The sequence below is a fragment of the Bacidia gigantensis genome, assembly GCF_019456465.1.
Source record: "Bacidia gigantensis strain McMullin 20006 chromosome Unknown contig_295, whole genome shotgun sequence".
Lineage (NCBI taxonomy): Eukaryota > Fungi > Ascomycota > Lecanoromycetes > Lecanorales > Ramalinaceae > Bacidia > Bacidia gigantensis.
In genome coordinates this window covers 711,637-725,065 of record NW_025408608.1, presented here as the reverse complement: position 1 = coordinate 725,065, position 13,429 = coordinate 711,637, and the positions used below count along the sequence as shown (strand labels likewise).

The following is a 13,429-nucleotide window of genomic DNA, read 5'->3' as shown; positions in this document are numbered from 1 at the left end:
AAAGGTAGCATGCCACGCGCTCATCACCTGGAGGATTTCCCCTCCTTGTGAGCCTTTGCAATGATATGCATGCCAAAAGACCTGCCATTGAAGTCTGCATATCCCAAGGACACACTGGCGATGGGGTAACCGGCCGTTGCAGCGAGGGATACCAACAGTGAATCGCCAGGACCAATTAGCACGCTCGATCTTGTGCTTGACAGGCAATTGTCAACGTCCTCCCTCGAGCGTGAGCGCAACCATTGGAGAGCTTCCTGATAGCCTTCATCGCTAATGCTGTCAGCTATAGCATTTTCGATCACGTCTTGCTTTGGATGAGCTGAATTGTCTATAAGATTAACCCTCTCACAGACCTGCGGTGTCAATTCAAGGACTCGCCAGGAGGAAGCTCAAGAGCAGCATGATTGTCGTTGAAGTGTTTCAAATCTTCTGACGTCTGGAACTTGGCTTCCTGAAACAATTTTATAAAGTTCTCGAGGTTCCTTCGTACCCCTATGTACTGTCATCATCAGTACACATGTGCATCTAGGCGGCAACGTGGGCATACAAATAAGCGGATCATTCATTGTCACACCGTACTTTCACTTGAGCTCATCGATCGTCGAAAGTGGTGCAAATGCACAGACCTTCGCTACTCTTTGGGCGAGCTTGTCCATTGCATTGTTCGTTGCAGATCGCTGAATCCGTTAATATCACATTGTGTCAGATGAAAGCGCTTGTACACACTCTTTTTGTAGAAAATCCTGTCCAAGTTCGACATGAATTTCTGGCATTGTCTAGCAATCTGGCTCTACCTAGGCAAGTGCAAGAACCCCCACGGGTTGTTGAGCGATGACTAAAAGTCAAAGTCTCCATTCACGATCGTTTCCATCACCATTGCTAGATTCGAGGGGCGTTTTAGCTAAGCCGCCAGCGCTATCAAAATCGGGATTTGCTGGCTGAGCAGCAGTCATGTTAATCGCGCCGACAGTAGCCTTCATGGCGTATAAAGCAGCCCGCGTAGCTGGTAGACATATGGATCCATCTGTCTCTGTACCGACGGAAACGGGAGCAAAGCCAGCAGCGACCCCAGCAGCGCTGCCTGATGATGACCCGCATGGTGTCTGCAGAGGTCAGATGTCTTAGTATGTTTGATTGATTTGAAAATGAACCTGATCTTACGCTATGTCTAAGCCATTTTGCGTCTGGTTCTACGCCACCACGAACATATGGGGACTGCGTCTACCAGCGCTTCAGCAATGCCTCGCGTTATGCAGACTGTCTCACTAGACTTACTTGTCCACCAACCGGAGATCACCCGCTCGTTACAAAAGTGCCTTCCATGTTACCCAGTTCCTAAAAGTATCAGCGCCCATCTTTAGTCTTACGGCTGACACTGTTATACTGACAAGTTAGCCTTTCCGGTGACGATGACGCCAGCTCGTTGCAACGAGCTGAACATGCTTGCATCCTATCTGGTACTGAGATTCTTGAAGGTAAAAGAACCACAAGTAGTCTTCATCCCAAGTGAAGGCGTACAGAGCGAATCTTATTACTACATCAGCTCGTAAAGCCCATTTACTTCATGATCAGTTTATGAACTTTGATGATTATTGATATCCCGTGTAATGAACTCCTTTGTCCTATTTGAAGCCTTTTGGTATCCAGCTCTTTGGCGAGTTTGAGGACCTCAGTCTTAGGAGCTGTAGATATGATGGCATTGAGGCACAAGCCATCATGGTCTTGCTGGGCAATCTGATCAAGGTAGACTTTGACTAATTTAACACTGTCGATACGTTTGCTATGTAAAGGATCACTAAGCTCTTTTGCTGTAGCTGTTAAAGGATCTATTCGCGCGATAGTAGACATTGAGCTGGCGCGAGGCATTGAGGCACTTGAGAACCCAAATCGTCGCAGGACCAATTTCAAAAGAGAGCTAATTGATCGGTAACAAAGTGAATACGCATCAATTCGCTGCTGTATTGAAAAGTTCCTATGTTAGTGCCTAATAACGATGCATTCACTATGGGCTCACAAGCAGAAACAAAGCAACCTCTCATTAGACCCTGCACTTTTAGTCGAGAATATCGAAACCATGAGGAGCAGGCTCGGACAGACAAGACAAAGATTCAACTCGGAGTTTGACCACCTTCCTGTTCCAGCACAGCGAAGGAGGATTCGATCATGGTGAGCTCAGTGCTGAAATGAAGGGTCAAATGAATACACAGATGTTTCTTTCCTTGAGACATAGATTGAGAGTGATAGTAGCTTGAATGAGCGACTGCCCAAACCCTACTATCAAGCATGCGCTGGAACGGATTCCTGACCGACAGAAGTGAAGCCGAATCTTTACGACAACATCCGTCTTGGCACTGAAAGGTAGGAACATTCGAAGGTAAGTCTCGAGTGCAAAGAGAGCGCCTTCCACCCAAGTGTATAATATGTCAAAGCCTCATGTAAAAGGCGTTATTATTACTTCTGAAAGCCTTCAGGTTTTAAATGGTCAACGTCTTCAAGGCTATTGACAATGGAAGGCTTGACAGGGAGCCTCTGGGCTTCCTCATATTAGGGATACTATAATGGCGTAAGGGTCAATAGCTTGACTGAGCTTAGGATTCTGTCTATACTAGGTTATACCCCTGAATGCGGACTGACTCGCGTTATGATTCTTTTTGCTTCTTTCGCCTTCCATCCGTAAGGCTGAAGGTACACACTAGCCTTGGCTAGCGCCAAAATAATATTTCGAAGAGCTTCGAAGTTTCCCTCCACAGTTTCTATAACACCACAACCACACATCCCTTTGTGACATTAGACTCGCTTCAATTCCTCGTGACTCAGTGCAGCTTCAGGTATGTCAACCAACACCAGTCCTCAAGGCTTTGAAACACTATTGAGTGTCAGACAAAAACCTCACTCCATTCGTTTTCACAAGAAGCCGTTTGACTCGCTTCACTCTCTAGAATAACCTCAAGTTTTACGACCACTGCTAATGTTCTTCTTCAGAACAGCTACATATCTTCCGTGATCGTCGCACAATACCGCAAACATGTCTGCGAAACCAGAACAGTTCGAGTTTCAGGCAGAAATCAGCCAGTTGCTCTCCCTTCTAGTTAACACCATCTACTCAAACAAGGAGATCTTCCTCCGAGAACTCATTTCCAACTCCTCAGACGCCCTAGATAAAATTCGCTATGAAGCTCTCTCGGATCCATCGAAGCTCGATTCGGGCAAAGACCTCCGTGTCGACATCGTCCCAGACAAGGACAATAAGACCTTGACAATACGAGACACTGGTATTGGCATGACCAAAGCTGTAAGTTAATCGAAGAATGGCCTAAATCGAACAACAAGCGAGATAACTAATTGTGTCCTAGGATCTCGTCAACAATCTCGGCACCATCGCACGTTCGGGCACGAAGCAGTTTATGGAAGCTCTTAGCGCAGGTGCCGACGTATCTATGATTGGACAGTTTGGTGTTGGTTTCTACTCTGCATATCTCGTTGCCGACAAGGTGACTGTGGTCTCAAAACACAACGATGACGAGCAGTACATTTGGGAGTCAAGCGCCGGTGGTACTTTCACCCTAGCTCAAGATGAGGAGGGTGAGCAGCTCGGCCGTGGCACCAAGATCGTCCTACATCTCAAGGATGAGCAAACAGATTACCTCAACGAGAGCAAGATCAAGGAGGTAGTCAAGAAGCACTCTGAGTTCATCTCCTACCCTATCTACCTGCATGTGCTCAAGGAGACCGAGAAGGAAGTTCCAGACGAGGACGCAGAAGAGGCCAAGGAGACGGAGGAAGATGAAGATCAGAAGGCCAAGATCGAAGAAGTCGACGATGAGGATGAGGACAAGGAGAAGGAAAAGAAAGCTAAGACGAAAAAGGTCAAGGAGAGCAAGATCGAGGAGGAAGAGCTCAACAAGACGAAACCTATCTGGACTCGCAACCCGCAAGACATCACGACCGAGGAATATGGCTCCTTCTACAAGTCCCTATCTAACGACTGGGAAGACCATCTGGCTGTCAAGCATTTCTCTGTTGAGGGTCAACTTGAATTTCGCGCAATCCTATTCGTCCCCAAGCGTGCGCCTTTCGACCTTTTTGAGACAAAGAAGACCAAAAATAACATCAAGCTCTATGTTCGCCGTGTCTTCATCACTGACGATGCTACCGATCTCATCCCCGAATGGCTAAGCTTCGTAAAGGGCGTCGTCGACTCCGAAGATCTTCCACTGAATCTGTCTCGTGAGACTCTTCAACAAAACAAAATCATGAAAGTCATCAAGAAGAACATTGTCAAGAAGACTCTCGAGCTCTTCACAGAAATTGCTGAAGATCGCGAACAATTCGACAAGTTCTATAGCGCCTTCAGCAAAAATATCAAATTGGGCATCCATGAGGACTCCCAAAACCGATCGACACTCGCGAAGCTTTTGCGATTCAACTCAACCAAGTCGGCTGATGAGACTACATCTCTTACCGACTATATCACTCGTATGCCCGAGCACCAGAAGCAAATGTACTATATCACTGGTGAATCACTTAAGGCCGTTCAGAAGTCCCCATTCCTTGACTCGCTCAAGGATAAGGGCTTCGAAGTCCTCTTCCTTGTTGACCCTATCGACGAGTATGCTTTCACTCAACTCAAAGAATTTGAAGGCAAGAAACTTGTCGATATCACAAAGGACTTTGAGCTCGAGGAGACTGAGGACGAGAAGAAGGAACGCGAGGAAGAGGAGAAGGAGTACGAAGCCCTCGCCAAGGCCCTCAAGAACGTTCTTGGCGACAAGGTTGAGAAGGTCGTTGTAAGCCACAAACTCGTCGGTGCGCCTTGTGCTATCCGAACCGGTCAGTTCGGCTGGTCAGCCAATATGGAGCGTATCATGAAGGCGCAAGCCCTCCGTGACACATCAATGTCTTCATACATGTCGTCGAAGAAGACCTTTGAAATCTCGCCTAAATCACCAATCATTAAAGAGCTGAAGAAAAAGGTTGAGGCGGATGGCGAGAACGACCGCACTGTCAAGTCTATCACTCAATTGCTCTTTGAGACATCTTTACTCGTCTCTGGATTCACAATCGACGAGCCTGCTGGCTTCGCTGAGCGTATCCATAAGCTCGTTTCCCTTGGTCTTAACGTTGACGAAGAGGCCGAGACCTCTGAGGAGAAGGCGGCGGAGGAAGCAACTCCAGCTGCCGAAGGTGCTGGCGAGAGCGCTATGGAGGAGGTCGACTAAATGACACGGATCAAATGATCACTCAGCATTTTGACTTGGGCTATGACTTGTGAATTGTATCTTCGATTCTCAATCATTGTTCTATCGAGCATGGCGTCAGCTTACCAGCTATACGGTAGGTGACGACTCAAATTTTCACATTCGACTTGTAATCATAGTGAGTGTTTGCAAGAACGTCCATAGGTAGAAGGCAGCAAAAAGTAAGCAAGCTCTACGTCCCAACCCTTTCCGTCTCTTAGCATAAGACTTGAGGGCGAATTTCTCGTGACGTTCCTCTCTTGCAACAGCTTGCCGATGCACAATGGGTGACGCTACACTAGCTTCTCATTGGAGCCTTCATTGCTTTGTGAACCTCGCTTGGCCTTCTCAAATCTATGGGGAGGCAAAATTTTTTGCTCATGAATTGCTTGACGGCCTAGTTTGATCAATGCATGTTAATCTGGCCCCTCAAGACCTGCAGGTATCCAGCCTGTCCGGCTCCCGTCAAATTCAGTATCTGTTCAACGTCTTCTACTCCCTCCACAAGCAGATGAGTGTAGTCCTCGGTGGAAAAGCTCGGCGGTCACAGTTGAGATGAACAATGAAAATTTGTCAAGCTACCCTTCACTCGTGTTGGCGCACTAGCATCCATCATCTCTGCAACTTGCAACGGCCTTTCATCCAGCAATCTACACGTTGTAGATGGCGATCGGCTCTTGGCATGGTCTCCCCAGCTTCGATGCCGTCTCTCGCCCAACCCGCCGGATTGTGACAGCTGGGGAAGACGGATGTGGAAGCTCTTCCCCTTTTTGGTCAATGGTCTTTCGCTTACAGACATGAACATGGCGAACTCAACACCTTTTCGTCCGACACGTCCGAGGGAGATACATGTGTATAAGTGCTCACGTTTTCTCCCCATTGTTCTTGTTTCTTTGTCTGTCTTCGCTCCTCTGATTTGCTCTTCTCCCCACCCTCTTTCCACAAGCAGCAGTTGATTTGAGCCTTGCGAACATGGGGAAGCCCTCCTTCTCTTTACTCTTGCTCGTCTTTACCATCTGTACCTTCTCACCTCAGGTTCTGGCACGAGGCTTTTTCCAAGACAATTTGCATGGCTCCCATGCAACCCAGACCCATCATCCCGGTCGAGCAGGCACATCCAGCCTTCACAACGCTCAGCCATCCAAGAGCCACCAATGGGCAAAAAGAGTTGAGACTCCGCAATCATCGTTGATCTTTGCAGTACCGACGCCGGTAAGTAATTCATTGCATGTGTCGAAGCAGCCGCTAAATACCCAGCAGGCTGTTTTCCAAACGGCTGCCGTTCCACTACCTCCAGCATGCACCAGCATCCCTGCTGGCACCATGGATACCCCAGCCATACACCAAAAAGGTACAAATTTAGCTTTCCGATTCGCCTGTGGCACAACGCACGCATCTTATGAAGAGTGTCCGTTTCTGTGCGGCCCAGGAGGCCTGATTGAGGTGAAGGCTTGCATGTTTGAGGACGTGGGCAAGTATCTTGGCAACTCGACTGGAGCAACGGAGACGTGTATCCAGTGTGCTCCTCCCTGCGATGACGAAGGTCTCGATTCGGAAACGTCTACAACGCAGCGTACGTAATTTCGGACATACTTTTCTCTTTTCGAATTGGCCCTAATCATGACTTCCACTTGTAGCAACTTCAACAACAGGGCCGGAGCCCACATGCAGAACAGTAATGCCATGGGCAACCCATACTGTTGCAACAACTTTCCATGCCTACCCAGGTGTGCTCTTTCGTGAAACATGCGGTCTCACAGACGAGGCTGTGGATGAATGCCCATATCTCTGCGGACGACCTATTGACGGTGACGGTGTCCTTAAGCAATGCTCGGATTTCTCGATCTTCCCTCCTACACCATGTGAGCACTGCCTACCACCGTGCAAAAACGATTATGGGTATGGCTATGGACACATGCCAGCAAAGCGTGAGTTTCTAAGCCAATTTTCACCGTTTCTGCTGACATTTCATTTCTTGCAGCGTCCACTACAATCAGCCACGGCCCAAGCTGCACGTCAGTTGCTTCAGATGCAACAGATACTCCTTGTGCCAACTCGACTGATACCCCAGGTTTTCTCTTCCGATATGCCTGTGGATTGAGCTTAGAAATGACCGAGGAGTGTCCCTATATATGTGGTCTCGATGACTCTGCAGGACTCAAGGAGTGTTTTCCTTTGAACCTGGATGGCCTGGTCCCATCGACGAACTTCACGGGCGATGTTCATTGCGCACACTGCCTACCACCTTGCAGCCCAACCCCAAGTGGTAAGTAAATTAAAGCTTTCTATAAGTAGAGCTGACTTCAGAGCAGCTATTGCCACATCTTCTGCACAACCCACTTGCACACCAGTTCCGCCTGGCGCTACGGATGTGCCAGCATCCACAGAACCAAATTCTCCGGGCCTCATCTTTCGCAGCTCATGTGGTGTCACTGACGCGAGGGTTAAGGAGTGTCCATACCTCTGCAGCCGCGCTGGAGTTGGCGTTTTCAAGCAGTGCTCTGATACAGACCTAACAGGTGAGGAGCCTACTGGAGAGTTTCCCCCACTTGTGTGTATACACTGCCTTCTACCATGCACGCCGATCTTGAAGAGACAGGAGCCTCTATCCCTTGACCAAGCGTCTGCTTCTTCGAAACACAGAAATCGGTACCTGTCACCAAGAGGATCTCCGAGTGCTCATCCTTCGCCGACATGTATAAATGCTTCACCCTCCGCAATAGATGCACCTACTTCTTCTGATCTTCCGTGGGGCATAAAGTATCGCGCTTCTTGTGGTGTGACGCAAAAGACGACGGATGAATGTCCTTACCTGTGTAGCCTCTATCCAGGATCTCTCTTGCTTTGTAATAATTTCGACAGCTCAGGCCAGATCTTTACCGGTACAGAGCCTGTTGAATGCACTCACTGTCCACCTCCTTGCGACGCCCTGGCGGAGAGAGACGCTACCGCAATACTGAAGAATGTCGATGCAAGTTCAACCAAGAAGCCTAGGTCACATCATGTAGCACTGAGGGGATCCCCAACCGTCAAAACATCGCCGACTTGCACGAGCGTTTCGCCCTGCGCATCAGATACGGCTGCTACTCCAATTTTTTACAAATTTCCTGACCTAATTGGCCGCGATTCTTGCGGAGTCAAAAAGAAGACGGTTGATGCGTGTCCTTACTTGTGCAGAACTAACCAAATAAACGACTATCTTTGTAGTCAAGACGACGTCACAGGTCAAAGCTTCGGTGGCAGTGATAATTTCGAATGCATCCATTGCTTACCTCCTTGCGAGCCAAGTGCCTCATGCACGATTCGTGAGTCGCCCCGTACCGCTGATCGAAATCCTGTACAATGGGGCTGAAATCCCTTTTCGTCTAGCGCAACCAACGTGTACAAGTGCACCACCAGGTGCTGTAGACCCTCCTGTGCAAACAGATGCCGCATTCAACGGTCGAGCAAATTGTGGCGTGACTGACCAATCGGTGGCTTCTTGTCCTTACTTGTGTGGTGGAGAGGTTTTTGGAGCACGTCAATGCGTCACTCCCGGGGATGACGATGTCCTTGGCTACGACCTGGAGCTTTGCACACATTGCTTGCCTCCCTGCAAAAACGAGACGTTGAAAGGGTATGATAGATTGTAATGGCAGAATTGCGGCGACAAGCGACATTTTGGTTCCGAGAACACAAGATTGACGAACAGGATGTTTGCTTTATTGCAGATAAGAATGAACGGAAAGCAATGTGAAGTGTTCAGGTGTGAACTGTACTCCATAGAAATACTAGTACTGGGGAAAAGGGAGGCTCTATGAATTTTGGTCGTATTATCGAAAGTAGTAATTTACCTAATACCACCACGCCAATAGCAAGGAGCTGCATCGTTCAGATGCTCTTCCTTCCTTCCTCTACTGACTCTACACCCGGACTCACAGCCAGGCTCCAGAAGTAAGAAAATGCTCTTGACGCATCTCCACCTTACGTTCCCTTTCATCTCGCCAATAACAGACTCATTCACGTTTAAAAGAAGCATTTTCTATTTTCTATAAATGGGGATTCACGGATTGTCTCAAGCGACAGCAGCGGCTGTACCTGTCGCTTCACCGAATATCCACCCTCACTGTTTCAGCCACGCAAGCTGCCCTGGTTCAGGTACGAACGGGTAGGGAGCGGGAATGAATTGTCCGAGGATGGGCCCACGGACGACAATAGCAACGCCAGATAGAACAACGATGGGAATAGGAGATCAGGTGGCCGTGTTCGCGGTCGGGATAAACAAATGTCTCGGAGACCCAACTGCATCGAAACATCCATCAAATTAGGCGACTGCCCGCATGGCCATCATCGGCTGCGGCTGTCGGAGACGAGCTGTTTTTCCCTTGGATGCTGCATAGCAACGAGGGGTGCATTTGAAAATAGGAGGGGGGACAGAGGAGCTGCAAGCACGTTATGGCATATCGTCTGCATGCATACGTGTTTGTCTTATCTGTCGGTTGAGAGAGCCCGACGATGCGAGCCAGTGACAGGAGAGCGACAATGCAGGTGGACAGAGCTCGACCTACCTTCCGAGCTTCTACCTCGAGACAGATCTGCCCGGAGACAGGAAGGACGTTTTGCTGACTGAGAGTGAAGGCTCTTTGAATTGTGAAGCAAGGATAGGGCTATTCGAACGGCTCCGGAGAGCCAAGAAAGGGCAAGCTAAGGATGGAGGATTGTATACATTTCGGCAAAAGCCTCCCGCTGCTTACGGCAGGGCAACAGGGTTAGTTTAACGTTGGAAATCAAGGGGATCAACACGGCAGATCAGCACTGCAAGTTCTAGATTTGCGGGGCCCTTCAGAAACCGTTGAGAGAAATATTCGTACTCTGATGCTGGAGAATGGAGAGAGTCAACATCGATCATCGGTGCAGAATCAGTCGGAAAACCAGCTTGGGCAAAGACTGTGCGAGTGTGGTAGCACCATAGGGGCTGAAATTTCCGTCCATACGGTTAGACTTGCGTGGTACGCGGCGATGTCTTGAAGAATCGGTGGTACTGCAAGGACATCTGGTATGTGGCTTGCTCCGTACCGAGAGACGGCATCTCCCCACAGGGACATGATGGAGGGACACGTAAGGCAGACAATGTCCACCGATCTCTGGAGCAAACATCCGAACGAGACATGAGCTGAGGCTCTTTGTTTTCACCAACGTACTAGGTGGAGCCCCAACGTCCAAACAACAACGTTATAGCTGTCGTCAGCACCTGTGCATCCTGGTCCAACAGCCAGCTCACAGAAGAATTCAAGCGTCTGTGGGCAAGTACCGCTGTCCGGGATATTAAAATCGACGGCCTGTGGACTAAGATGCCAAATGGGCTAGAGGAGGCACCTCTGAGCACCTAATTGCGGCAAGGAACAATTTCACAAAAGCCACAAACAGCCCAGCCGAGCCAGCGCTAATGGGGAAGAGACGAGAGATCCTGGTTCATTTGCCCTGTAGCGGGACGGTGCTCAGCCAAACCACTAATCCCTGATGCTCTAAGACTTGGTACTTGACTACATCCAGTCTACCAGCATCCACCCTGGACTAGGCTATCCCCCTATAAGCCAGATGTCAGAAGGGACGCTTGGAGCACGTTCTGCTTGCTGCATCCTGCATGCAGGTAGGTCACTAAAGAACCAAAATCTAAGGAGTCTAACTGCCCGTCGTTTTTATCTTTTACCCGTTCCTCCAACTCTTACCAACGCCGCTATTATCTGCTAAGCTACTACTGGGCCTTCCTAAGCTACCACCGGCTCGTGCTTCCCTCTGCGAGATTAAATAATCATGCCGCCCCACGCCCATATGAGCCTCGAATCCTTGCTTACCGAACCTCATGTTGCCGTTGCTGCTATTTACATCGATCCCTTATTGATCCTTTCTCAGACCCCCCATGTAGTCTGTTCGTCTTTCCTTGCCTCCACACTCACCACAGTCACTCGTTATCCGGCATCGAAATACACTCGTTTGAAGGATTGAAGAACCATTGAATTGCTGAAGAGGCTCAATTGCAAAAGAGAAACACCGGATCGAGAGAAGAGACACTGGAGATCACCTTGATTCACTTCTTGAGCTTTATACGCGTTACGACGATCAGCACTCCGCCTTCCAGTCAACTTCAACGGCAACTTTCGCCGTCCATTACCAATGTTGAGTGACAAGCTTCCATCCTCGTCACGATGATGAGCTTTTGGAGCGCTGGTGGTTGCGATTGCCAGTCATCAGCCCAGGAAGTCAGAGCAAGCTGGACTATAACACCACGAGAAGCGTTCACACAATCACCCAAAAACCGAAGGATACCCACCAAGCGCCCACCTCCAGCTCGCCGACGCCTCTATACAGCATGCACCTCTGTTCACTTCTTCCTCGCGACACTTCTCCTCCTCTTTTGCTGTACTTCTGCACAAGCCTTCGATCGAGAAGCCCGCGATATGGGACGCTTTCAGACTGATAAGCGAGCCAGCGAGATCTTGTTTGACCACAGCCCTATGCCCGACCCTCCTCTTTTCAAGCGGCAGTTCGATTTTGGATCCACCACGTCAACCAGCCATAAGGCCACCCATACATCCTCCTCCGCCGCCGCTTCCGCCACCGCCAGTCAAATTGACGCTCCCAGTCCGACTGCTTCCTCTTCAGATGATGAAGGGACTTCCACGAATGGCATCATCTCAGCACAACCAACAGGCGACAATCTCCCTAAGGCTTTTGACGGCGGACTGGGTACGAACTACACGCAGCCTGCCTGCGTCGAGTTCCTCAAAGATCTGATACGCAATGACACCGTCAACTCATGCCTACCCGTGTCTCTCTTCCTTCAGGTACGTCTGCAGCCCACGTCCTCAAGTAGAATGCCCCACTAATACAGCGTTTTTCAGAACTCCCAATCCTTCTTCACAGCCTCCCGCTTATCCTCAACCCTCGATCCCGTCATCTCCGCCTCCTGCTACGTGGTTCCCCAAGCCTGCGCGGCCGTAATGGCTAACTGGGCCCTCCGCATGCGCTCCTCCTCTGCCTGCTCTCAAGACTACGATCGCCAACAACCCACCGTGCGCCAAGCCTACAACGGTCTCATCTCCTACCAAGTCACCTACTCGGCCATATGCATGAAAGCCGTTCCCTCGGCCGCGAACAACCAGAGCTCGGATTACTGCTACACGAATGCCGTGACGAATACTTCATCTCCAACGGACGTGTATCCGTATTACCTTCCGCTGGGAGTCAGTCTGCCGGCGGGTAGTTTGCCGACATGCTCGAAGTGCTTGCAGGATACGATGGGCATGTTTGCGGATGTCGCGAGGAATAAGAGCAGTCCGCTGAGCATTACGTATGTGGACGCTGCGCAGCAAATCAATATCGCCTGCGGAAATGCGTTTGTAAATGCAACGCCGCCTGGGGTCAAGGCGGCAAGTGCTGCGAATACATTGGCGGCTTCGATTCCGAGCGTGGGGTTCGTGGCGTTGACGACCGTCGTGCTTGCTGCGATGGAGGTCGTGGGACTGTTATGAAATTGATGATAGGGAGTTGTAGCAAGGGATTTTCATTATAGGGAATGGGTTGGATAGGTCTTATACCCCTGGAGAGTTTTTCTTGTAAATTTACGGTTAAAGATGATTTTGAGCATTCAAAAGCGGAGGTGCCAGTTGGCTTTTGATGTTCTCCTCTTATGTATTACCTATGTGATATAATGAACAAACAATTCCTCATTCAACTGGAATTTCTCCTCACAGCTTTGAGCCTCAAAAGTGATCTCGCTCGCTCCCTTCCTTGCTTTCTCCAAATAATATAGGCTACCAACCGTTCTCTACCATAGTGAAACCAATCCCTATTCTTGCACTTGCTACCTCATAGCCTCCAGTCTTCGATCATGACCCACCATGTTCGCCCAAGGATCAACCGTCTATCCTGTTCAAATCTACAGACCAAATCCCATACCACTTGAGGACCACCTCAAATCCCCCTTCTCCAAAAACCCATCAACTACCATCTCCAACCCCATCACACTCACGCACCAACATACGTAGACCACAAGTCACCGTCTTCTTTACTCTCTACCTCACGCTCGAGACACTCATTCATTTAGAACAGAAAGCCACCAATCCCACATCCCCGAACCCCGAGGTTCAAGTGCCGGTATGTTGTACTGACCATAATGATACCGAGGTGGGGAGGAAGCTAGATCTGTCGCT

The 13,429-nt window shown here is 49.4% G+C and overlaps 3 protein-coding genes across 3 annotated transcripts; 2 read left to right on the top strand and 1 right to left on the bottom strand.

Moving 5' to 3' along the window:
* Nucleotides 1–842: 842 nt before the first annotated feature.
* KY384_008281 (uncharacterized protein) lies at nucleotides 843–1,848 on the bottom strand (the record flags this gene model as incomplete). The annotated part of the gene is made up of 3 exons (XM_044816770.1): nucleotides 843–1,103; nucleotides 1,162–1,221; nucleotides 1,669–1,848. The coding sequence occupies 3 exons, from the start codon at nucleotides 1,846–1,848 to the stop codon at nucleotides 843–845; spliced, it is 501 nt and encodes a 166-aa protein (XP_044666135.1).
* Nucleotides 1,849–3,025: 1,177 nt separating this feature from the next.
* On the top strand, nucleotides 3,026–5,219 carry HSP90 (heat shock protein 90; the record flags this gene model as incomplete). The annotated part of the gene is made up of 2 exons (XM_044816769.1): nucleotides 3,026–3,292; nucleotides 3,354–5,219. 2 exons carry the CDS (start codon nucleotides 3,026–3,028, stop codon nucleotides 5,217–5,219), a joined length of 2,133 nt encoding a protein of 710 aa, XP_044666134.1.
* Nucleotides 5,220–11,674: 6,455 nt separating this feature from the next.
* Nucleotides 11,675–12,748, top strand: KY384_008279 (uncharacterized protein; the record flags this gene model as incomplete). Its single annotated transcript, XM_044816768.1, has 2 exons — nucleotides 11,675–12,061; nucleotides 12,119–12,748. 2 exons carry the CDS (start codon nucleotides 11,675–11,677, stop codon nucleotides 12,746–12,748), a joined length of 1,017 nt encoding a protein of 338 aa, XP_044666133.1.
* Between the last annotated feature and the right edge of the window lie 681 nt (nucleotides 12,749–13,429).